General features: G+C 56.0%; 2 protein-coding genes across 2 annotated transcripts; one reads left to right on the forward strand and one right to left on the reverse strand.

Moving 5' to 3' along the window:
* Positions 1-4,459: 4,459 nt before the first annotated feature.
* LURAP1 (leucine rich adaptor protein 1) lies at positions 4,460-11,098 on the reverse strand. Its single transcript, XM_041421672.1, has 4 exons — positions 11,056-11,098; positions 10,276-10,581; positions 10,082-10,185; positions 4,460-7,080 (listed from the first exon to the last, which is right to left on the reverse strand). Exons 1-4 carry the CDS (start codon positions 11,096-11,098, stop codon positions 6,391-6,393), a joined length of 1,143 nt encoding a protein of 380 aa, XP_041277606.1. The 3' UTR covers positions 4,460-6,390.
* POMGNT1 (protein O-linked mannose N-acetylglucosaminyltransferase 1 (beta 1,2-)) lies at positions 10,157-24,759 on the forward strand. Its single transcript, XM_041421489.1, has 22 exons — positions 10,157-10,197; positions 11,013-11,207; positions 13,183-13,291; positions 13,665-13,780; positions 14,030-14,095; positions 14,503-14,616; positions 15,290-15,407; positions 15,704-15,802; positions 16,271-16,398; positions 16,992-17,062; positions 17,338-17,413; positions 18,832-18,915; positions 19,045-19,086; positions 19,256-19,314; positions 19,828-19,900; positions 20,208-20,336; positions 20,620-20,745; positions 20,900-20,964; positions 21,313-21,357; positions 21,512-21,647; positions 21,964-22,073; positions 22,351-24,759. The coding sequence occupies exons 2-22, from the start codon at positions 11,097-11,099 to the stop codon at positions 22,454-22,456; spliced, it is 1,983 nt and encodes a 660-aa protein (XP_041277423.1). The 5' UTR covers positions 10,157-10,197; positions 11,013-11,096; the 3' UTR covers positions 22,457-24,759.
* Positions 24,760-25,103: the final 344 nt, after the last annotated feature.

The raw sequence follows: 25,103 nt of genomic DNA on the forward strand, positions 1-25,103 counted from the left end.
CCCCCACAACCTCTGAACAGGGGACAAGTTTCTGGTGATCCAACAGCAGGGACCCAAGAAGAGCATGGAGGGGGTTCTTTGCTCAGGGGAGGATTTTTGGGGATGCTGAGGAGGAGGGGGTCTCATGAGTGTGCCAGGCTATTCTGACTGCATCACTTTAGCACAGGAGGTTGCTCTTTAATTCCCTCCTTCCTCCCCTAAGCGCCTTAGGGAGCAGAGAGGAGAGATGCTGCTGCTTTTTATAGCAGCCATAATCCCTGCTGCTCACACTGCCTGCACCTCCTGCCCCGAGACACAGGGCTGAGCCTCCAAAATGGGGCTGCTGTCCAAAAACTGCCTCAAAACCCTTTGGCTCCCAGCATTGCCCCTCTCTCAGTGCATAGACCCCAGCTGGGGGTGGTTCTGGACTCAAGACCCCTTTTCAGAAGGTGTGGGACAGCCACAGGTGCTGCACTCACACAAGGAGGGACAGGCAGACACATACGGACACATGGATGAGCTCCAGAACAACTGCCTGGCCTCCCTGCTCTCCTCCAAGACTTGTGGAACAGGAAGCAACCCCACAGCACAGCCATAAAAATCCTCAGGCACAAGAGGAGACTGGGGGATTCTTTCCTTTCTATCTCCTCCAACTTTACAAAAGGGAAGCTGAGGCAGGGAGGGAGCAGGGTTAACCATAACCATGGCCCTTCAGCCCAGGAGCAGAGTCCTTCACAAGGCAGCTGAGGAGCTTTAAAGGTAGATGAAGCCTTTCCTTGGATGCAACCCCCAGGATGTGAGCTTCAGCATTTTGTCAGGATCATTTTGCTGTTGGGGTGCCTGGTTTCCCTCTCCCAGCCTGTGCCTGTGAAGCCACAGATGGAATTTGAGCCATCCAAGCTTCACCCCTGGACATGAAGGGACTGAGGAAAAGGGATGCGAGGTGGGGCAGTGGAAGGTTTGGTGTGGGGCAGGAGCAGGTTCTGGGAGAGGCATATTTCACCTCCTGCTGCTGTCCTGGTGGTCAGTGCTGTCCTTCCACCCAGCCCCAGTCCCTGTCACCATGCCAGGACCACAGCCACCAAGGGAGGGCACGAGCACTGCAGCTGCTTTGTTCCCATTGCCATTTCTCTCTCCAGCAGCTCCGCTTTTACTTCTCTCCAGCCAAAAGTCCCCCTGACTTTGCACCCTGCCAGGAGGAACCCAACACAGCTCCTGACCTTTTACTGTTTCTGTTTCACTGCCCGTGCTTGGGCAGATGAAATTTTCTCTGCCCACCCACCCCAGCACAGAGGGTCTCAGGAGAAGACAGCCTGGCAAATCCTGTCTAAAACCACTTTGTCCTGCTGGAGGTCTGGCCCCTGTCTCCCACAGCTTCTTTGCAGTACATTTGCTGTAATTTTCCCTTTAAACACCCCAGAGAGGGAAAAACAAAACAACCCGGGGGGGTGTGGTTCTTCTAGGTCAGGCTGAGCTAAGACAGGGAAAGAAGATTAATTTCTCAGCAGAGCAATTCAGATTTTTCTGCTGCTCCCTGCTGGGGACTGAGGCAGAGCTGGTGGCAGGAGCACACTCATCTCCTGGGGACACACATGTTTTGGTTGTCACCCCTGGCGTGGCACTGAGAAGGACGTCCCCAGATCCAAGTCCTGCATGGGAAGTGTAGGGGGATTCTCACCCAGCAATGGGTGATGGAAGTGGGAAGGAGGTGGCATATCAGGGATGCTGATGCGCCGGGGGGGTGCCCAGCACCCAGCGAGGAGGAAGGGGACAGCTGTGTCCCCAGCTGGGCTGGAAAAGGCAGGGAATGAAGTCCTGAGCCTGTCCTTGTCACCCAGCCATGCCACACACCCACGAGGCCCTGAGCAGTCACAGTTGTTTTTCACTCCCAAAGAGTGCTGGGAGGTTCTAAAGCCAGTGGATTATTCTCCAAAGCAAAGGCCTGGCCTGCTGCCAGCCCCTGGCAGGGAACAAACAGCCTGGGGAGGCATTTCCCAAAGGCTCAGCTCCTTCCTGGTTCACACTGTGACTTTGTACCCCTGTTCAGCAGCCTCCCACTCACTGAACTGCAGACACCAAGAATCTCAGGAGGAGGTTCCCAAAGGTGGAGAGGAGGCAGGAGGTTACCAGGAGACCCCACTTGGTGTCTGAGCTTCCCTGGGCAGAGCATCCCCTGTGTGGTGTGGCTCCTCCAGGGTGTTGTAGAGGTTCAGCTGAAGACAGGCACAGGGAGGGGGGATGTCTCTCGTTCTCCTCTTTGCACAAAACCTGTAGGAGGTTCTTTGGAGACCTGTGAACCTGGGGCAGTGGGAAGGAAAAGCTGGAAGCCAGGACATAAGAATCCTGCACTGGGCTGATTTAACCCAGCACTGGGGGTTCCTGGGCACTGTGGGGAGCAGGCTGGGTGCGGGGTGCTGGCTGGAGAGCTGGCTGATGGGGCCAGCCTGGGTACCATGCCCCAAAGGAGTGGACTGAATTAAATTGTCCTAAATTGGAGGCAGCTTTGGCATCATGGAGCTCTTCCTGGGAATCTGGGTATCACCACTTTGCTACAGCCAGCACCAACACTTCAGCCTTGCCCAGGAGACCATCAGAACATCCCCACTGCCAAAACAGGGCAGGCTGAGAGCAGGAGTTGGGGGCTACACTTAGCCTTTCCTGACCCATTTGTTGGCCTCTCCTGCCCCACAGTCTGCAGCGGGTCAGGCAGCACAAAACCAGAGCTCTGCTCACAGCGCTGCTCCCCAGAAAGGGTTACAGATAACCAGACCAATCTCCAAGTAAGAGGAGGGTGGGGGCACTATGATCCAGCCCCACAGGCAGTGCTTGCACCCACTCCCAGGGTCACCCCACAGTGATGCTCCCCATGCCAGTGAGCCCATGGGGTGGTGTGGGGCCACCAGACCAAGGGCCACGGAGTTCGGCCACCTCCCTTCCGACCATGGGGACCATGCTCTTTTTCCCCTGAGAAGAGGATATTTTCATGCTTCCTTCCCACAGGAACTAACAGAAATTGCTTAAATGGCTGCATTGCTCTGGGGACAGGCCCTTTCGGAGCTGAGCCGAACGCAGGCAAGGGAAAGCCCAGGGGACATTTTAATAACAAGCAAGGAGAGCTATTGAAGTGTTTTACTGCCTCGTTAAGGCACTCTAATCTCTGTGTATATCTGGAAAAAAAATTGGCTGGCTAGTGTTTTTATTGTAACAGAGGTGGGTGTTTTCTGGCACGGCTGGGATCCCGCCTGCTTTATCTGCTTGTTTTCTTACCTGATACCAGCACTGAACAGCCCAAGAGCAGCTCAAGGGCAGCAGCAGGCAGGGCCAGGGCCAGGCACGCCAGGAGAAAGACTGTGGATCAGTGCTGTGGGCTCCATAGGTGCTCTGCACCCCATTGCTGCACCCACCTTTCAGCCAGATGCAGTCCCTGGGTGTTTCCCAGGGGAGGTCTGGAATGTTGGCTCCGCACATGCCTGGGATCCTCCACCCAGACAGCCCAGAGACAGAGCAGGGAGACAACCACTAGGTCCCATCCACTCCTCCAGCTCCAAGGGCTGGGATTTGGGAGATGCACAGATTTTGTGACTATGGGCACCTTGGGCTGATGTAAGCCAGGCTGAAGAGTCCGTGGCCAGGGAAGCCCCAGCAAAAGTTCTTCTGCAGCAATACAAGGGTTATCCAACTGCTGAGGTCTAGGTTTGTAAGAGGAGTAGGCTGGGCATTTTATGTCTAAGGTATTCTTCATGAAAAGAAGAAAAAACATTCTGTTTTTTACCTCAGCCCAGCAGAAAGTGGGGAAATCCTGCTGAGTCCTGCTGGCTCCAGCCAAGTCCCCATTTGCAAACGCTCACGGTGTCAAGGCCGTGAGCCGGAAGGGATGCTGAGGCTGGGATGGCAGGGCTGCATAAGCCGATTGCATTTGCTTTGGAAAAGCTGATGTTTGCATGAGCACTGGCTCTAGTGGTTTTAAAGGGATCCACCCAGGAGCAAATCCCAACAGCCTGATATCAGAGCTGTGCTGCTCCCACCCCAGCTGGGCTGGAGAAGTCTCTGCTCTACACCCAGATCCACGCTGCACCTCCTGGGTGGAGGAAGCCATGGGAGCCAAAGCTGCCACTGCAGAACACAGGAGGCAAAGACTCCAGCACAGCTAACAGAGCTGGCAAACACCTAAAATGATCTTCCTTGGAAATATGGGGCCGGAAGCATGAAGGTGCTGTTTGACACATAGTCCAGCCAAGATCAATACAGTCACCCTTGCTCCCAGCAGATGTGCCCTGGTACCCAGCTGCTTCAGGAAAAGTGACTTTTATCACTGATGTGAGAAGGGACAGATGCCCAGACACTTGGACTGTGCCTGTTTCAGGGCTGGGGCTAAACCTGCCCTTCTGCAGGGCTGCCAGAGGCTCCAGGGCATTCCACCCCACAGCCTCTCCCCTTTCCCTAGAAACACCAGTGAGCTCAGCAAAGCACCGACAGCGTGGCCTGGGAGAATCACAAACATTTATTAAGCCAGCTATTTTTTGCTGAGAATTATTTTAACAGTGCCAAAGGACTTACCCTGTCTCCCCCAGGGACCCTCAGCAGATTCATTGCATGCAGGGTTAGCAGGAAAGCAGGGGACAGCCAGCCTTGGGGACATGGTGGCTCAGTGTCAGCAGGGAGCCACAAGCTACTCACAGGCAATGGCAAGGCAAGCACAGCTGCTCCAGGGCAGGCAGATGGATGCTTATTGCATAAGGGAACCCATTCCCAGTTTGCTGGGATTCACCCAGGTCCTCAGCAGGTACCATCTCTGAGAATTTTGGGTATTGTCCTGCTCTCCACATCCATCCAGGGAGGTTCTGATGATCTGCAGGGGAAGGGAGGGTGCTTGGGGCTCTCAGAACAGAGGGTAATTTCCACTGAAGGTGCTGCTTCAGAGACACCAAGCCGAACCTGTTGTGCACCCTACCACCTTCCTAACCACAGCCAGCTCACAGCTCTCATCTGCAAAGTCACAGCCAGTCACCTCCCTCTCTCTTAGCTTCCCACTGACATTCTGAGACAATGTCCTCACTCCTGCCATCCCAGCACGGACAGATCCAAGCTGTGACCCACGCAGGAAAGGGAACAACAGCATGATGGTGAGAGCAAAGCTGTCACAGCACTTGGCTGGGGACAGACGTACCCATGGGTTCTGAAGTCAGGACACTCCAGGCTTATCTGCAAATGTGGAAGAGCTTGGCTCCTTGAATCAGGATGCTCAGGTCCTTTCCTGCATCATCTGGTGAAGGCAGAAGATCCTGCCCAAGCTCTCACACAGCTCCAGCTGCAAGCCATGCTCTACAAGCCAGCGAGGGGCGTGCTGGGAGGCATGGTGGGGACAGCTAAAGGCACAGGCAGAAGCCAAGGCTAAGAAGAGAGAGATGTCTCCAGGGCAGAGTCACTGCAAATCCACCCTGACAGAGCAGCCTCATGCTTCTGGTTGCTGGTAGAAGGCAGAGACCTGGCACCATTCATCCCACAGACAGAGAAACCCAGCCTTCCCCACCACCACACCGTGTCAGGGGAGAGCAGGAGCCTCTCTGAGTCTGAGCCCCGCAGGCTCTGCCAGGCTGCCCGTGTGCTGCCACATCCCAGGGATCCTGCAGGACTGCTCCCAAGGTGGAAGACAGCCCAGGAACAAACTGGGAGAATTGGATTTCCATTTCCCACCCAGTGCTTTGTTGTTCTCATGTCATCACATGGGGAAGCCTGCACCATCATCCTTCCTCTGCAGAGCACGGACAGAGGCTCCCCAGCCCCACCTCTGACTGCCTTCACAGAGGCATCTAAACCAGGCAGGGAAGGGTGTTTTTGCATCCACCTCTTGCTGGGGCCAAACCCCAGGTCTGCTCTGCCCTGGATGGACACTGGCCTTGAAGACAATGATGGAAATGAGCAGATCCAACAGGGATGCCCTGCTGATGGTCCTGCCCCACACTGAGCATGCTGGTGCCACCAAGCTGTGGCTGCATGGCAGTGTCTCCTGTCCTCCCAGGGTAGTCATTTTGGGGGAAGGGTCTCCAGTTTTTTGCACAAACGAAGCTGAAGATTAGAGGGAGAGATCCCAGGAACACCACTGTTCCAGGTTTCCCCACCACCACCAAGGACAACAGAGGGGCATCCAGCCACCTGCAAGCAACACCCTAGAGCAAAGGATTAAATCTACCAGGACCCACTTCACCCCTCCTCTCCCCGAAATGCGCTGCAGGGCAGGCACCCAGTCCCTTATGGCTGCATCACCAAATGCTGTTTGGGCCATCAGAGGAACAGTGCAACCCACCAAGCCAGCCTGGCCCCCCTTTTCAGCCACCCCAACTCTCCCAAGCACAGAGAAGTGAAGCAGAGTGGGCAGCTGGGAGAGCTGGGCTGGGAAGGCAAAGCCACGGGCTATAAGAATGTCACATCATCCTGTGACTGGAGCCAGCGCCAGTGGGCATCGTACTCCAGGTGCAGTTTGCTGTTGAGTTTGCAGTTCTCAAGGTCAGCCTCAGCTTTCCAAGCCTTCCCATCTGGATTTCCCTTCCCCAGCTTCTCCCTGGCCCCTGGTGGTGATTTGGTGTCTCTGTCTGGTTCCAGAGAGGGGGACTGCTGGCCCAAATACCCATTGGCCACCTGGGGCTCCTCAGCAAACCGGTGATCCTGGGGCAACCCAGGTGGGGAGAGGTCCACGTGGGGCCACTCGTGCTCCTCTGTGTCCTTCTCTTGCTTTGCAAGACCCCTCTCGAGGTCGATCCTGACCCAATCCTGCTCTGCCCTGGCCGGGGCTCTGCCCGATGTGGCTGCAGCGGCGCTTTCAGCAGCGTTGTGGGAGTATTCATCCATGTCATCAGCCAAGGTGTCCAGGTAGCTGCCCACGGAGATGCTGTCCAGCCTGTCGTTGGGGTCCTGCAGGCTGTCCCAGCTGCCCCTCCGTGAGGCCTCCTGGCTCTCCACCAGGCTGTACTGGCTGCTGGCCAGGCTGCTGCAGCGGCTGGTCAGGGTGCTCCGCTCCTCCAGCAGCCACTTGACCGCCTCGATGCCCTCGTTCACCACCACCAGCTGCTGCAGGATCTTCACGTCCACCGCTCGCAGGTAGGCCTGGGGGGGAGACAGAGCACAGGGGGGTTGAGGTGACCCAGGGGACTCATGTCCCAGCCCAGCAGAGGTGGCACTGTGGTGGCCACAGGTCTCCTAAGCTGCTTGATGAAAAGCATTATATGGGAGAACATCCTGCAGGGAACCATCCCAGGGGGTCCTGTCCAAGACCTGGGGACATGGCCATTGGTGACCAACAACTTATGGCCCCCACCAGCCACCAACCTCCTCAGGGAACTAAATCCAGGGCACTTCTGTTGCTATATTCTATGGGAATAAGGAGTAAGCAAGGAACTGGAGGTATTGGATGCAGATCTGATCCCAGAGCATCCTCCAAGACCTGGGAGGCTGCTGGCAGGGCAAGACGATCAGACATTGCTCAGTGCAACTGTCTGGACTGGCTGGACCACCAGCACTTCCTCAGGCTGGTCCCTTCATGCCTTTACTTCTCACCTTCTAGGGTCTGAACCAAGCCTGGTGACAATGTTACATGGCAGGATCTGGAGACCCAAATCACTCCCAAAATGGGAGGACAAGGAGGACAGGCACTGCTGATCAGACCATTTGCCTCACTGACTCCTGCCCCTCCGAGACTGGGGAAGCTCTTTGCAAACCTCAGTTGCTGCAGAAACATCTGTTTTCCTAATGGAAAGCCCCGTGTGCCAAGACATTCCTGTCTGTATGATACTGGCCGCCAAAAGCCACTGGATTTCCCCTACACAGGACGCAAATATTTTGCCAGGAAAGGAAATAAGGCCACGATGGGGGGAAAGGGAGAAAACCCACTGCAGGGCACGTACAGGCAGCCTGCAGATGCCCATGGACTCCTTCACAAACACATCTTGTGCCCAGCATCAGCAAGCAGGGACAGAAATCCATGTGCTCCCCAGGGATCATTTTTAAGCACAGCGCCTGATCCTCAGCATCCGGTACCCCAGGAGTCACTTGCCCGCCCACGGGTGACCCCACAGTCTCCTGAGACCCCTGTCTCCGGTCCCACAGCCAGAGCAGCCATAGCAGCATCCCAGGAAGGAGCCTGGGAAAACTCCAGGCAGGATTTCAGCACGTGACACCTCTCACTCCAGACGACAGAAAAAAAAGGGTCAAAGATTTGTAAAGACCCGACACCAGCCCTCCCACCCCCTCCTCATGCTCCTCAAGCTGGGTTTAAATAAAAAATAGCAGGGATGTGCCCGGATTGGGGCAGGAGCCAGCTTCCAAGTAGAGAAATTTCCTTTCTAGGCAAGTTATTTAAAAAACTGCCTACAATGGACTTTTCTGCACGCACTGCTAAAGCATCTGGCCTTGGCAGGGAGACGACGGAGGAGGAGGAGAGCTGGAAACCCCTGGTGGGGGGTTCCCCATTTTTCTCTGCCTCGTGCAGAACTGCAGCTGTCAGAGATGCCCGGGGAGCCAACCCAAAAGCAGAGGGTGGGATAACACTCCCTGCTTTCCATACTGCTTGCTGGAAGGAGTTAGCCATCAATTTGCTGCTAGTTCACACCAGCCTGACCTCCCCCCTGCACTCCAAGAAACCCCCTCTCCAGCAAGACATGGTTATTGTGGGAGGAAACCCAGCACAGGCTGCTCTCTGTACTCCTCCAGATGCACTGAAGTTCACTGCACGACCTCGCACCAAGGACAGCTGTACAGGGGACTGTCACACTCCTCCTCACGCTCTCCATGGGCAGGCACAGCCCTGCTCCCCTCCCCAGCACAAAACAAACCTCAGGCGCCTTCTCCTTTCAAGATATCTAGCCCTAGGGATAAATCTTTCTCCTCAGATCAGGAGGCGAGAGTGGGAATTTGCTAAATTCTCCTCCCACCGCCCACTCCCAGGCCAGCTTATCCTCTGAGCATCGGGTTTGCTGGTTTCCTGCTGCTCGGGGCGGGGGGGGGAGGGAGGAATTCTGGTCCCTGTTCATGGGGATGGGGCGAGGAGAAGAGCCCCGTGCTGGGTTTTTGCACCTGGGCTCCAATCCCAAGCTGCTGACCTAGGTGTAAATTGTCCCCACTTCCTCACAGGCCAGCAAGAAGAGCCAGGGCAGGGCAAGGAAATGCCTTTCTGAGCCAAGGTGAATAATGCCCGGCCCAGGGCAGGCCTTGCTGGCCACAGGCTGAGGCTGCTTGCACCCGGGCAGGGCAAACACCGGGCTGCCCCAGAGACCTTTCTCCTCCGGTCAGGGTGCAGCCTGCAAGCCGCTGCGGAGGGAGGATGAAGGCAGAGGGAGGATGAAAGCTCCTGCACCGACGGGAATATTGAATCAGCCAAAGCGGAGGGCTCCGGCTGGGTGGTGCTGCAGCCCCCCGGGGGCACGCAGGGAGATGCGGGCGTATTTAGCCTGTTCCCCTATGGAAACAATGCTCATTCCCACCCGCTCGGCATGTTCATGCGTGGGAGAGTCCCTTCCCCCAGCTGCACTTGAACCCATTGCCCAACCTCGCCACGTTTCCCGGAGGCGCAGGCATCGCCGCTCTTTGCTCGCTCCACGAAAGAGGGAGGCGAGGAAGCTGCCACGGGCACTGCCCCGTCCCCGGCAGAGGCTGCAGCACAGCCCTTACGAGCCACCCGAGAAGCCCCCGCAGGAACCAACCCCGGGAAAGCTCCCAGTGCCTTGTCACCCTGGGGGTCACACCCGGGGGAGACAAGATCCACCACCATGCCCTTGGCGAAGGTGCCAGCCCTAAATTCTGATCCCGGACACCGCGATCCCAGACGGAGCCGGCGCCTGGGGCTGCGAGGGGCCAGGACGGAGGCGGCCGAGGGGGACCCCGGGGGTGGATGCTGGGTGGGCCGGGGGCGGAGAGCGGCCGGGGAAGGGGTATGAGCTGGGTACACGGAGGAGCAAGGGGGGCTCCCCAAAACGCAGGCAGAGCGCGGGCACTCTTGGGGACTGTCACCGGGGGTGGCAAGCGGCTGCCCGAGGTGGCTGCGGTGCCCGCGGGTTGGGACGGTCAGTTACCGGGGGGCGGCCGGCAGCGCTCCCGGTACCGCGGCACTCACCAGCTCGAGGCGGAGCGTCCGGAGGCGTTCGGCGAGCGGCGGGTGGGCACCGCGGGCCGGCGCGGGTGTCGCGGGCGGCGCAGCCCAGCCCAGCCCGGCCCCGCCTCAGCCCCCCCGTGAGTAGCGCGGCCGGCACACGCCTTCCGGCCCTTCCCGGCCTCCCCGCCGTCCCGAAGCGCCTGGGTCCCCCTCACCGCGCCGCCGCTCGCTGCCGCCCTCAGACACCCGGCTCTCCCGGAGCGCCTGGGTGCCCTTCGCCACCTCCGCCCCCCGAGTGCCTGTGGGCCCCTGAGCGCTCCTCTCCCCGCCCCGCCTGGCCTTGCTGGGGCGCGCTGTGCTCCAGACGGGTCCCTGGCCCTGCCGGGGCTCCACATCCCGCCCAGGCCCAGCGGTTCGCTCCCCGCGGCGCGCCCGGCCTCCCGCTGGCACAGCCCCGCTGCCCGGGGGTGCGGGAAGCTCCACTAGGGCGCTGGGCCGGTGCTGCTCCCGTGTCCGGCTGGCTGCACCCCGATAGCGGGCATGGGGCTGTTGGTGTGGAGGGTGTCTCTCCACCAGGGACCGCGCTGGCACTTATGGCCAGTGAGGCCCATTCCATAACAACTGATGGATCTATTGGCTGCTTGTGTCTTTGGGCTGCTTGTCTTTCCCAGAGCGTGGGAGTGAGCCCCTGGCACTGCAGCAGCCTTGCTGAGTGTTTGGCCCGGAGCAGAGGCAGCCACTGGCCGATGAGTTCAGGGGCTTCCCCTCACCCTGCAGCAAAGCCTGGCCTCCCGCACTGCCCCCAGCAGGAGTTCTGGCAGGCAGGGAGGCTCCAAAGGGCTTTTGCTCTTAGCACCTCAGTGCAGTCCACAGCCGCTGCCTGTGCCTGGCTCTGTCTTTGCTGGGGAGAGAGTTTGAAGGCAGCTCCCTCACCCTGCATCCATCCCGGCAGGGAGCCCCGATGGACATGAGAGGAGAGCAGCACACATCCTGACCCCTGCCCCTCACGGCTGCCCCCGTGCCAGCCCCCGGGACCATGGACGAGTGGAATCCCAACCCGGCTGTGAAGCCCCACAAGAAGCGGAGCTGGTACCTGGCCTGGAAGTACAAGCTGATGAACCAGCGCGCGCTGCGGAAGCTGTGCCAGGTGAGTCACCTGCGGCCCTGCAGCAGATTAGGGAGGATAATCTACAGGATTTACAAGTTTATGGAGCAGCTGCATGGGTGGAAGTGCGTCTGCTGGCAGTCTGGGTGACCTGACATGCTGAGGAAGCATAACTTGTTTCCTAAGAAGCTGCCTCCAAGTGCCTGTGTGTGGAAGGGTCTGCCATGTGTAGCAGCTCCTTTCAGCTGCCAGCAGACCTGTTGAGACCTGGCTGTGGGAGGAGATACAATTATCCAGGTGGCCTTGGGAAGCTTTCAACTTGAAACCTGGCTCTGGACCCATGCTGATTGCTGCAGGGCTCAGCCTTTGGCTGTTTGATTTGCAAACCAAGCCTGGTATAAGGCACAACAGGTGGACAGAGAAAATAGGGCTTGGTAATAGGATCTCATGCCCCAGATGCAGCTGGTGTCTGGGAAAGCCTCAGGCTTGGTTGCTTGTGCTGTAAAACAGCTAATCCTTGGTGGAGACGGCGCCCTGGGGGCAGTCTGGGGTTGTAAGGACAGGAAGGTTTGGGCCCATGGCAGCAAAACACAGAAAAGGAGCCTTTCCTGAGAGGAGCTCATGAGATCTGGCAGTTGGTTGCTGTGGGAGGGAGCAGGGGAGGGTTTTGCATGTGCCTGGGAGGACAAAGGCTCATGAGGGCTCTCTGGGCAAGAAGACTGCTCAGTTCTGTGTCTGATAGGGCATTGAAGGCTTGGGAATGGGTCTGGTCATTCAGGCAGGCATTGCTCACTATGCTGGTGCAACGGGCTAGAGCCTGCACACATCTCTGTACTTTGTGGCACTGCTTAAAACATAGATGAAAATTTGGCTTAAAATAGTTAGACCAGAGCTAAATGTATGGAATAGCCAGGTCTGCAGCAGCCAAGCATTCATTAGTTAGCTTTGACCAAGCCAGCTCTGCTAGACCTGGCTGCTGGTTTTGCTTAATTCTTATTCCTTATTGCCTTATTTGCTCTGGTCACCAGGGCTATTCCCTCCTGCTGAGGGCAGAAGGTCTGGGCAGGTTGGTGAGGTGGCCTCGCTGCCTCTCCGTGAGCTCACAGCTCTGTTCATGCTTAATTAAAAGCTTTCTGTTCACAGATCCCAAAAGGTGTTCATAGTCCTGAGTCAACAGCAAATTAACAAGCCAAAATGCCATAGTGACATTTATACCATCGTGTTGTCTTATTGCTGGTTTTCCATTTTCCTCAGTTACTCCTTGGACCTGCTTGGCAGGGATAGCAGGAACACGGAGCTTTGAGGCAGTAGCTGGACAGATAGGGCAGAAATCCTTTTAGTGCCTCTCACCAAGGCCAGTGTGTGATCCCAGCCCCATTAATGACCTCAGGGAATCAAGGGTCTGTTCCAGAGCCCTTGGACCTTCCCAAGCCCTCTGTGTCAGCATCCACAAGGGTTGCAATTGAAGTTTGCTGCAGACAGTAAGGCTGCAGGCTGGTCTCTGCAGCCTGTGGTACAGTGCAGTTTCCTGAAATCAGACCTCAGCTTCTTCCCTTTGTTTGATTCAGCTGCACAGGGTCTCCTCTCCCCTGAGTGCATCCTCTGGTTCCATAGGGATGGATGAGAGTAGTGATGCTGCAGCAGAGGCAGAAGTTAAGGTTACCCTGGGAGCTGTAACTCTGAATTACCAAACTCTTCGCCTGCAGGGACCCTCAACCTTGATGCAATAATTTAGCAGGAATCTGCTCACAGATCTGGAAGCAGGGATACACTGGAAGTGGGTTAATTCTCACATATCAAGGAGTCAGTGCTCCCTAGATGATGAATGCATTTCATCATGAAACTCAGTCACCTGTAGTTCTTTGTCTTTGCTTTCCTCAGAAAAAATCAGGGGAAATGTCAGATGCTTGTGATCCTCTGCAGGATCTCCTTGGGATGCCCTGCAGCCCCTGCCAAGGCGGGCTGGTTTTGGGGTTGTTACTTAAAAATTTCTAACACAAAACATCTTGCATTGCAGACAGGTGCTGTCCTCTTCCTGCTTGTGACTGTAATTGTGAACATCAAGCTGATCTTGGACACCAGGAGAGCTGCTTATGAGGAGGAAGAGGAGTCTGCACAGGACTATGGTGAGGGGCAGTATCCTGTTGTGCTTTGAAAGCAAGGAAGCTAAGGGTTTCTTTAAGTCAGGACTAACTTGTGACCAGCTACATCACAAAAAACAGGTCTGTGCATGTGGGTTTAACAAAAATTGATAGAAAATGCTGCTCCCATCCTGGTCTGTGTACTGAAGGCTTTAGCACATTTGGCTGCAGAGGTTTCTGTGGGGTCAGAGCTGTTGTCATTTGGTATTTCCCCTTACCTACCATCCCTGTAAATTCCGACCCATGACTCCTTGGCCTGGGTTGCCTGCTGGGCACACCCTTCTGGATGGGTTAGCACAGAGCAGGGACAAGCTAGAGGTGCCTTGACTGGTTGAAACTGGGAATTTCTCTGCTGTAGATGACGAGATGCTGAATGTGGAGGTCCCCAGGCATCCTGTCAACAACAAGAAGGTCCTGGATGTTGAGGTGTACTCCAGCCGGTCAAAGGTCTATGTGGCTGTGGATGGGACCACGGTGAGTGACAGGTGCTGGCTGTCCTGTGAGCAGAGGGTGGCAGAGCTGGACGGGTGAAGCCACAAACAACAGTGGTGAGAGCACTTCAGTGACTGGCAAGAAATTCTGCTTCCAGGACTTCTGCTCTGGCACCCGTCACTGCAGTCAGCAAAGCCAGAGATTTGCCTCTTGTCTGGGGGCTCTGCTGCACAGAATGGGCAGGGAATAAGAAGAGGTCGTGACATGTGATTCTCATGTATCCACTTGCAGGTCCTGGAAGATGAGGCTCGGGAGCAGGGAAGAGGGATCCATGTCATCGTCTTAAATCAGGCCACGGTAAAACATCCCCGTGTCTTTCTATACTGGGCAGTCTGTCCTTGCTCTTGAACTGCTGGCTCTCTGAGGCCAGGGGCAGCCAGGAGGGAAGGCTCTGAATGCTTTTTGTCTGCAGTTTGCAGAGCATGGCATGGTCATCCAGAGAGTCCCTGCAGGGTTTCCTTGTGCTGCCTGCTGTCCTTGGGGAGCAGGCAGGGGAGGAGTTGTGAGGCTGGGTGATGCTTCCCATGGACCTCTGTGCAGGAAGGCCTGAGGGCTGAGCTTGCCTGGGGACTAACTCCCTGGCATACCGGAAAAGCCACTCCCTGTATTGCGCAGGGACTGAGGCTTCCTGGGCACATCTCCATAATTCTGTGTGTCCATACCATGTAGTATTTAAGATCCATCTGACCTATGAATACCAACAGGGACATGTGATGGCCAAGAGGGTCTTTGACACCTACTCCCCCCACGAAGATGAAGCCATGGTACTTTTCCTCAACATGGTTGCCCGGGGCCGGATCCTAATCTTCACCATTAAGGTAGGTGTGACCCTAAAAAAAAAAAAAAAAAAAAAAAAAAAAAAAAATTCGTCTTGAGTCAGGATGTCCTGAAGCTCATCTGGGCAGTAGTCTCCTAAATGTCACCAAGCATTCCCAGGACTAAATGTCACATGCCCATGGAGCTGTGACTCCCTGTCTGGATCACCTCCCTTGTCCCCTTGCTCTCCCTTCTTGCTGTAGGTACTGCTGTGCCCAGCAAAGCAGGAGAGCAAAACACAGATGTGTCAGAGCCCACAGCAATAGGCAAGGGATTAGGTGGAGAATGGATGTGAGGAAATATAAGGATGTGGTGGGATCCTTCCATCTCCCAGTTCCAGGCTTTACAGGGGCCCTGTGGACTATGGTAGGTCTGGGCTGCTGTGCAAGCAGCACTGTGCTGCTTCAAGGTTTTTGTGTTTAGCTGTGTGAAGTGTTGCTTAACACATGGCCCTTCTTGAGAGCAATTTGGTCTCAAGGAAACAGGAGTTCATGATTGTTCTGACGTGCCTGTGGCCATTATGAAGCCACTGACAGCTTTAGTGGCACAGAAACCCTGAAGGTTTCTGGTTCAGCTAGTTCAAGGGTAGGAGTGGGCCCTGTACCCCTTTGGTATGGATGGGAGATTTCCCTGTCAAGAGGCAGACCTCAGCTGCTGGGTTGTGTTTTGTTCCAGGATGAAGGCTCCTTTCACCTCAAGGAGACAGCCAAGAATGTCCTGAAAAGCCTGGGAAGCCAAGTTGCACCTTTCCTGAGCTGGAGAGACATGTGGACCTTTGTGGGGAAGAAGGGGGGTGAGTCTTGCACAGGCTGGGAGAGGCTTTGTGGTTTCTTTCTTTGGGAGAAGCCAGGTGAAGAGAAACCCAGCCCATCCCCAACAGGCTCTGTGAGCAGGGAACAAGTCCCAGAGAGTGGCAGCTCCGTTCCTGGGGTGAGGAGGGTATGGAGGCAGAGCGTGTTCCTTCAGCAATTTGCCAGAGGCCAATAGGAAAAGGTGCCAAGCTGTCCCTCAGGCTGACAGCCCCTGGTATGCCTTGACAAATGGGGCTGGGCCCTTCCAGGCAGTCCTGACCCTGTGTTCTTGCTCCAGGAGAAGTGTATGGGGAGAAGCATGCCAAGTCACCTGCACTCTCAACGTGGGGTGACCCTGTTCTGCTGAAGACAGAAGTTCACTTGACATCCGTGGAAGGTAAGAAGTGCAGTCTGCTCTGTGGTGTCTCTGGGAGACATCTCCCTGCTGCCTGGTTTTAAGTCAAAGTCCTTTAAAGCTTTCTGAGATGATAATGGTAACTTTTAAGATGGACTCAGCTCCCTTTCTTCCTACTTCCATGGCAATTCCAGGCATGGTTGTTGAGAAAGGTGAGGATGGAGAAGAGGGAACATGGCCAGTTGTCACATCTCCAAACCAGACCTGGTCTGGTCTGTTTTCTGACTGTTGGCCTTGAACAACCTGCTGCTGCTCAGAGAGGCCAGAGATGGGGTTGGTCTCTGAATGGCTCCTGGGGTTGTATCTGGCATCCAAAGTGTTGCTTGTTCACTACCAAGGACTGGCTTGCTGGCTGAGCCCAGGGAGAGCCTGTATGTAGTTTCTCAGCCTGGAGCACCCAAGGTGAGTGTGTGAGGGTGACAGGTCTGTTGTTCTCCTTGGTGCCTCCAGATGCTGAGTGCCACTGGCCCGACACGGAGCTGAACCGGCGCCGCAAGAGGTTCTGCAGCAAGGTGGAAGGTTACGGCAGCGTCTGCAGCTGCAAGGACCCCACACCCATCGAGTTCAACCCTGATCCTGTGAGTGCAGGGGCAGATGGTCAGGAAGGCTCCAGGAGGGAGGGCTGTGCTGGACCAGGTGTGTTTTGCAGCTGATGCAAAGCACTGTCCTTAAGCACTAGCTGAGTGATGCAAACTGCCCCTGGGCAAGCCCTTAGCCCCAGCAAAGGTGGAGTGAATACCCGGGGTCAGGTCATGCTGGGGCAGGGAAATTCCTTTGTTCGGAGTTGCCAGGAATAGTTACCCTATTCTAGGGATATCAGTGTAAGCAGCACAGCCTGAATATCTACAGACAGAACAGCTGTTGTGACTTTTGGCTTGTCCTTGGCACAGTGCTGAAGGGTTGATACAGGTCTCTGAGTGGATGCAAACTGGGATTTTGGAGCTGGGTCAGAGGTGAGGTGAAGAAGGGAAGCTGGTAGGGTTTTCAGTCGTGCTGAGGGCATCCTGGTTGGTTGGTGTGGCCCTGAGCCAAGAGGTAGGACTGTGCAGCTCTACTGTCTTAACAGTGGGTCCCCACCCCTTGGATCCTGCTCTTAGTGACGTAGAACGTAGAATCATTTTGGTTTGCATGGCCTCTCCCACCCCCATTCACAGACATTGTTCTCTTCCAGCTCAAAGACAATAAAGTCTTTGATGTGCCAGTAGCTGTCATTGCAGGGAACCGCCCCAACTACCTGTACAGGTAAGCACTCCCAGAGGGCACGGCTCCCCTGCTCTGTGCCGCAAGACCAGGCATGGCCCCGGCCCGTTCCCTTCTCCTGCTGGCAGGATCCAGCCTCCTCCTGGGGTTGTGTGAGCACCAAGGGCAGGCCTTGGGGAGGGGAAGGGAAGGCATAGGCAGGTCCTGTTCCCTACTAGTGCACACTTTGCCCCATCCCAAGGGATCCCCACCCCTGTGCTGAAGGGCCCGTGCCCACTGGGGCTGTGCTGCGCTCAGGCCCCTCTGTCTCTCCGCAGGATGCTGCGTTCCTTGCTGTCGGCTCAGGGCGTCAATCCACAGATGATCACAGTCTTCATCGATGGCTACTACGAGGTGAGAGCTTTGCCAGAGATCTCTGTGGCCAGCTCCGTGCTCCCCCAGCCCAGTGCTGGCCCAGTCCTTGGAGGGTGGCAAGTTGAGAGCCTTGTCACCTTCCTCCTGCTGTGTGTCATGCTACTCCTCACCTGCTCCTACACCAAGTCAGCCAAAGTTAGCCAAGATACGGGTGTGGATAAAGCTGCCTTGGTCTTTCCCAATGCCCAGGACTGACATCCCCTTGTCAGGAGGGGGTTAGTGTGCAGGAATGGCACATGGTGGTCATGCTGGGCTCTCCCCATCCTGTTTTCTCACTTGATGAGCATTGCCAGCCCCTTGAGCTGCTCTGGGTGTAACACCACCTGTCCAGCTGCTTCACATGGAGAGGAACAAACCAGTCCAGCCATGCCTGTCCAGCTCCATTCTCAGTAAGAGCTGAAGAGACACAAAACAGTGTTTTGCCAAGGTTCAAAGCTTGAGGTTCATGAAAGCTGGGGCCAGGTGGAGGAGAACTGGCCCTTTATAGGCAAAGGCCTTCCTCTCACTCAACCCTGTAGAGTCCTGGAGGGTCCCACTGAAAGCCATGTCTCTGGCAGTGGAATGTACTCTGGGGCAGGCATGTGGGATATTCATAGATCTCAGGAGCTTGCTAGGCCTCATCTCTGCAGCATCCACTGAGGTACTGCCTGGTTGCCTTGGGATGGAGACAGTTGTTTCCTTGCAGGTCTCTCCCACCACTGCCACATTGTGGGGCTGGGGGAGCTGGCTTGTTTATGCAGGCTCTTGCTGCACCACATCAGAGCAGTTAAAGATAGCAGCATCCATTGCCATGGCAACTGGAGCAGCATCCCTTAGCTACGAGGGGGCAGCCTGGATGCTCGAGCTGCCATGGTGGATACCTGGGAAAGGGGGAAGGGTTGGTACAATGGGAGCTCCTTCTCTCTTTTGTTGCCAGGAGGTGGGATGCACAGTACGGGGATGGAGAAGGCCTTGGTGGCTCCTTCTTGGGGCAGAGATATCTCAGCCCAAATTTGGATTACTTCTGACCCCTGTCCTTGGTCAGAAAGGTCCTTTTCTTGGCAACTGTGAGAGAAAGTTGAGTTGATTGTGGTCTTGCCATTCAGCAGCTATTAGTGGTCCTGGCTATACCTGTTTGCTTTCTGCACTATCTGTGGGGGGCTGGAATTGGGACCTCCCAGATATTCTTTCATACATCTTTGTGTCTGCAAAAAGGGCTAACAAAGTCATGGTGATACTGGAAGGCTGAAGGGCCACAATGGTTTGGTTCTGTGCTGCAGGGTCTACATTGAGCCTCAGTAATCTCCAAGAAGACAGCCTCATGCAGGGGATGTTCCTGTTATCCTGGGGAGCTGACACTGGCAGGGGAGGGGAGAATGACCCACACATTCGATGAGCTTTGTACTTTTCCATTGCAGGAGCCGATGGATGTCGTGGAGCTGTTTGGCCTCTCAGGAATACAGCACACTCCCATCAGCATTAAAAACGCCAGAGTTTCCCAGGTCAGAGAGCTTTCAAATCCTGGGACAGTTATTTCCAGGGACCTGGAATAGTATTTGAGGGAGGCAGGCTTAACCCTAGATCTGTGCCAGGTTGATACTAACACAGGCAATTGTTATATTTTCTTGTAGCACTACAAAGCCAGTCTGACTGCAACCTTCAACCTGTTCCCGGTGAGTGAGACTGCTACAGCACAGCCTTCCCCTGACATTTGTGATCCCTGTCCCACAGGAGCTGGGATCAGTCCTCCAGGGCAAGGAACCACACAGACACAGCACACTGCTTGTGTCTCTGCTCTGTCCTGTTCATCTCCATCCTTCTGATCTTCTCCTTGCCCTACAGGATGCTAAATTTGCTGTGGTTCTGGAGGAAGATCTTGACATTTCTGTTGATTTCTTCAGGTAAAGTTGGGGGTTCCTGGAAGCTCTCTGGATGCTCAGGAGAGGCCAGATCCCTGTCAGCTGCAGCTCACTTACCTGAGGCTGAGCAGACCCCAGGCAAAAACCTAAGTGAGCACTGCCTTCTAAGTCTGAGGCCACTGTCCTGGCAATCAGTGCAGGGTGATTTCAGGGTTGGGGATCCCTTCCTAGATGGCTTTTTGGGGATACTGATCCATTCACATGGTTGGAGCTGCCCCATAGCCAGAGGACAGGGGCAGTGTCTAATGAGGCTCCTGTTTCTTCTTAAGGAGAAGAGGCTGATGGACAGTAGAGAATGCTGTCCTTTCCCCATGGTGAGATGCAGCTTAGCTTGTTTGGGTGCTCCTCTCCTGGTCTCCCACCAGCATCAGCTGTCTCAGGCCAAAAATTTGGATAAGCAGTTCCAGCAGTTGGGGGTGGCTCATCTCTTTGAGGAGGGTTTGCCTTGGTTTGCATGGTAGAAGAGTGTTTGACTAGGGTCAACTCTTTCCTCAGTTTTCTGAGCCAGTCAATACACCTTCTGGAGGAGGATGAGAGCCTGTACTGCATCTCTGCTTGGAATGACCAGGTGGGTCAGGGAAGGGTGGTGGAGCAGGGCCATTTCTGCCTTGTGTTGTTTCCATGTCAGACTGGGGTCCAGGTTCCATCTTTAAAGCAGGGTGTGTGTCCCCACTCTCGTCCTAAGTGGGTCTGTCTCCCCAGCCCTGGACTCTTCAGAATTGCTCCTGAAAATCACCCTCCTCTCCCTGCCATGTGCTTCCCAGTGGCTGTTCCCCTCTTTACGTAATGAGAGACTCAATGGAGCCTGATGCTTCCCTCTTTTTGGTGGGGTATGGGTGCATTCAGGGTGCTGAGCACTCCCCATAACGTTGCAGGGCTATGAGCACACAGCTGAGGACCCATCACTCCTGTACCGTGTGGAAACCATGCCAGGCCTGGGATGGGTGCTCCGGAAGAGCCTGTACAAGGATGAGCTGGAGCCAAAGTGGCCAACCCCTGAGAAGGTGAGTACCTTGGAATGTCCCTTTCTTCTACACCCCCATCTCTGCCCACCATCAGTCCCTGGGTGTACAGCTCCTGGAGGGGCTATCCCTGTGCTTGTACTGGGAAGGATGCCCAAGCAGAATGGATTTGTGGCAGGCAGTGACTTGAGGAGGCACATAACCACCCACAGCACTGGGGCCAAAGGGCTGGGTCTGGTGTGGGCACCCAGAAAGGTCCCTGCATGGCCACACTACCAAAGCCTGTCCCCAGAGCTGAGTGTGAGTAGCAGTTTCTCCTCCCCAGCTCTGGGACTGGGACATGTGGATGCGGATGCCTGAGCAGCGGAAGGGCCGGGAGTGCATCATCCCGGACATCTCGCGCTCCTACCACTTCGGCATCGTGGGGCTCAACATGAACGGCTACTTCCACGTGAGTGACCTCCCGCAGCCCCCAGGCCCTTTCCTGGTGCTGAGCTCTGACTCAGACACCTCCACAAGTAGTGGCGATGCTTGAGGTCATCTCCAGGTGTTGCTGACCATGATCAAACCTGGTTTTCCTTCCCTACTCTCTCTCTTTCTCCCAGGAAGCCTATTTCAAGAAGCACAAATTCAACACAGTTCCAAATGTCCAGCTTAAAAATGTGGAGAGGTGAGTGCTGGTCACAATGAGACCTTGATGAAAGAGTTGCTTGGTCTGATCCTTGTCTCCTTGTGCTGGAGTCATCTCCCATCTGGAGTGGCCATAACCTCCTGCATCAGTACACTGGCCTCTGCTGGGGAGTCCTGGCAGTGGTTTTTGCAAGGTTGGGTTTGGCTACCCTGTGCTCCAGGTGGACATGTTCAAGGGTTGTGGTTTTGCTGCCACATCTCAAGAATGTGTGGCAGTTCCTGCTCTCCATTTATTGGTTCCAGCTGCCTTTAATGTTACACTGGGGCAGTCTTAAATTTGGATCAAACTATCTGACTCTGCCCTGATCTCTGTTCTCTCCTCCTACAGCTTGAGGAAGGATAACTATGAGACTGAAATTCATCGGCTCCTGGGGTGAGTGCCTGCTGGAAGGTGGAGAGACCACAAGACACACTGGGTGAACCAACCAGAAGGAAGGGTGGAGGTGGCCCCAGCCATGTCTTGCATGCCTGAAGTGGGAATAGGGAGAAGATGGGGTCCCCTCTCACTCCTTGTTCCATTTCCACAGTGAGGCTGAGGTCTTGGACCACAGCAAGAACCCCTGTGAGGACTCCTTCGTGCCGGACACTGAGGGCAGGGTCTATGTCATGTTCATCAGGATGGAGCAGGAAGCAGATTTCACCACCTGGACTCAACTTGCCAAGGTGAGGGCCCTGTCATGGCCTGTCCTCAGCCCTGCACTGGTCTCTGAATCACTAGGAAACACCTGGCTGTTGTTCTTGGGTTTTCCCATGGCGTTGACACAGCTGACCAAATGGCTTCTTGCTGTCCCTGGGTGATGTTGAAGCTCTTGGTGTGGCTGGAGGGATACAGCCCTGTGCCTCCCCAGTCTTGGGGTACAGCCCACTCTGCTGTGTCTCAGTGAGGGAGAGGTTGTGGTTCTTCCCATGCCAGGGGATACTTGGCCCTGGTGTCCATCCCCAGGCTCTGATGCCTTTTTCTCCCTCCTCACCATCCTAGTGCCTCCACATCTGGGACCTGGACGTCCGCGGGAACCACAAGGGGTTGTGGCGGCTCTTCCGCAAGAAAAACCACTTCCTTGTGGTGGGGGTCCCTGCCTCCCCCTACTCGTGAGTATCCGGGGCACCAGGGGCTCAGTAATGCCCCATCCTTATGGCACTGTCCCCTGCCTGGCACACACCATCATGCACTTCTGTCCCAACGCAATCCTCGGGGGACACCACCTTCACTCCGTAATCAGTGTGGTGGGAGGGGGAATGGGATACATTTCCAGGGTTGGAGGATGTCCCAGTGGAAAGTAGATCATGCCAGGCAGTGCTATTGGAAATTGGGGTCCTGAGGGGACCCACCAGCTTTGCCTGCTCCATCCAGCCCCCTCCCCTGCAGGTCCAAGAAGCCCTCATCAGTGACACCAATCTACATGGAGCCCCCTGCCAAGGAGGAGGGGGCGGTGGCAGTGCCAGCGGTGGCAGCAGCAGCAGAGCAGACGTGAGGCTGGCAGCTGGAAGCAGAGGGGACCGGGGGAGCACAGAGACCCCCACGGTGCAGAGACAGAGTTGGCAGCAGCTCTCGGAGGCTGGTGACTGGATACAGACTCCTGTTTTGGGCTGCAAAAGCAGATGTTGGGCTCCCTCCAGCCCCCTGTTGTGGTCTCCCTTTCCCTTGCACAGGACAGGGTCATTCCCTGTAGGATATGCCACCCCAATCCCAGGAACTTGGTTTTTTTAACACAGACACTCTACTAACGCTGCTCCTTTTGCCCCCTGGCTGGGCAAGGCTGGAGGAAGGAGATGCTCAATTGGAGCCTAGAGGGGGCCTCAGAAAACACCTCTGCTCTCCTTTTTGGCCCTGAAGTCCTGAGAAGGCAGCATGGTGCAAGTGCTGCAGCCTGCCAGCTGGGTGTTATTTATTAACTCTTGCCTGCTGGCTTTGTGCCCCGTGGTGAACACAGTGCTGAAGAGGGGATATTCCAGCATCTCTCCTGCTACCTGCACAGTGGATGCACCTTGAAGACTGTGCTGTGTTGGACATCTTCCTGCACACTGGCTTTGCTGCATGGGCTGCAGGCACTGGTGCAGCCCAGCTCACAGAAAAGGGAATGCTGGAGAGGAGCTGGACTTGCTGCGGACACGGAGGGACACCCCACAGCCAGCATGAGGGCGGTCAGTTCTGGAAGCTGGGGGTGATTGTAGGTGGAAGTGAACCAGGCTGTGTGCTCTGGCTCAGACTGTCCTCACCCACCTCCTCTGTGGGGAGCAGCCCTGCCCCTGGGTCGTGGGAGAGGGGGTGAAAGTGCCTTGCAGAGTGAGAAGGGAGCAGCCAGTGGGCATCATCCCCTGGCTGCAGGGGCTGGGTGGGCCAGGGTCATCTGGAGCAAGAGATGCTGCACTATGGTCCTTGCCTGTGGTACTGTACCCTGCCTCTCCATCCTCCCTGCCCTGGTATCCCCTGCTTTTGCTGAAGGCAGAGGGCGTTTCTTCTCCTGAATTCCCACCCTTACTGTGGTAAGTTGCTGGCAGGGAAGCTGTGAGGTGGTTTGGGATGGGCAGCCTGGCCCTCCCACTGTGGTACACCCCTCGTGCAGAGGGAGGGGGTCCCGTGCCTTAGGAAGGATCCCAGGGCCCCCTCCCATCCCCAGCCATTTGGTACTAAGGCCCCTGCACCCCGGGGGGGGCAGTCCTGGTCCCCTTGCTCAGTGCAGCTCCCCCTCTCATCCATGCAGCAGGAGATCCATTCTCTGCCCATCCCCTGACCTCGGGCAGGGATGCAATGCTCTGGCTTGCCTTTGGCAGAAGGAGTTCCTGCTCAGCCCTTTCCCCTTCATTTTCTCACTGTGAACTGAGCATTGGGGTCTACACTACACTAACTTATTTATTTATTGCTCCTGGGAAGGGGTGGATAACCGGAAGCAGCACGGAGAGCTGGCAGTCCCCAGCCTGCACGGGTGCAGTCAGGGGAGGTTTGTCTCTTGTCCCCCTGGCTCCACCCTCTGTCCCCTGCTTTTCTCCCTTGCCCAGAACAGGAATGAAAACTTGTGAACCAGGGAGCCCTTCTTGGCCAGGATGATCCCAGTGTGGATGCAGCACAGCTCTAGCATGACTGCAGGCACTCTGACCCTCACAGTCCCTTGCATGCCTGCCCCAGCAGCGAGGGTGGGGTGGGATGGATGCAGGAGGGAACAAGAGCGTGCAGAGTGGCACTCTTGAGGCTGCAGTACTGGTCTGGGGCTCAGCCTGCCCCCCCAGCCACCCCCTGTGCTAGCCCTCAGGGTAAGGCAGGTCTTTCATGAGGATGGAAAAGGGACTTCACTTCTTTCTGAGGAAAAGTAGCTTCCCATGCCCTGCTTTGGAAGAACTTCCAAATGGCTCTCCATTGCCCTTCCTTGGCACCTCTGTTCCCAAGGCTCAGTTTCTCTTCCCCTTGAAACTAAATGCATCCTTTTGCCCTTCCTGGGTAGGGCTCAGGCTTGGCTTCTTCCCAGCTCCTCCTGGGGCTGGGGAAGGTGGTCCTAGGGATAGGGGATGGCTAAACAAGAGTTCCCCTCTCCTCCCCTGCCAAACAGGGCTCTGTGGCTCCCTGCTCTCAGTGACAGCAGGACTCAGCTGGTGGGCTTCAGGCTCCCCCTTCTCCGCAGACCATGCCAGGCGCACAGGGTGCTGTTCTCCATCCCTCCCTGTCCCCCCCGCAAGGCTCTGGAGTGGCAGCTGTGGCAGGGCTGGGTGTGTGGCATCACCAGGGTTTGACGCTTTCTGAATGGAATTATTTTTTCAAGAGTAAACATTGCAAAGCTGTTGAGCCTCGTGTGTTTCATAGCTGGCCCTGTGCAGGGTACGGGGCTGGGGTCCCTGGCTCTGGGCTCCTGCCTGGAAAGGACAGACCCCTGTCCTCTGGTGTCTTTCTCTGTCCAGGGCTGCACAGGAGCTAAGGGTGGCCCCAGGCCTGTGCCAGCAGAGGTCCTCTGTGTGGTGCCATGCAGTGCCAGCAGGGCTGGCACACGTTTATGAGCTGTTTCCTCCTCAAGCTTTATCACTTTTATCTTCAGTTCAGCAACTGATGGAAACTCTGACGAACTGCCTGGTGACTTGTCCCCGTCTTCCTCCTGGCACCTCCAGCTGCTGTGTCCTGAAAACTACGGCCTT

The sequence above is a fragment of the Onychostruthus taczanowskii genome, unplaced genomic scaffold (genome assembly GCF_017590055.1).
Source record: "Onychostruthus taczanowskii isolate IOZ18803 unplaced genomic scaffold, ASM1759005v1 scaffold7, whole genome shotgun sequence".
Classification (NCBI taxonomy): domain Eukaryota; kingdom Metazoa; phylum Chordata; class Aves; order Passeriformes; family Passeridae; genus Onychostruthus; species Onychostruthus taczanowskii.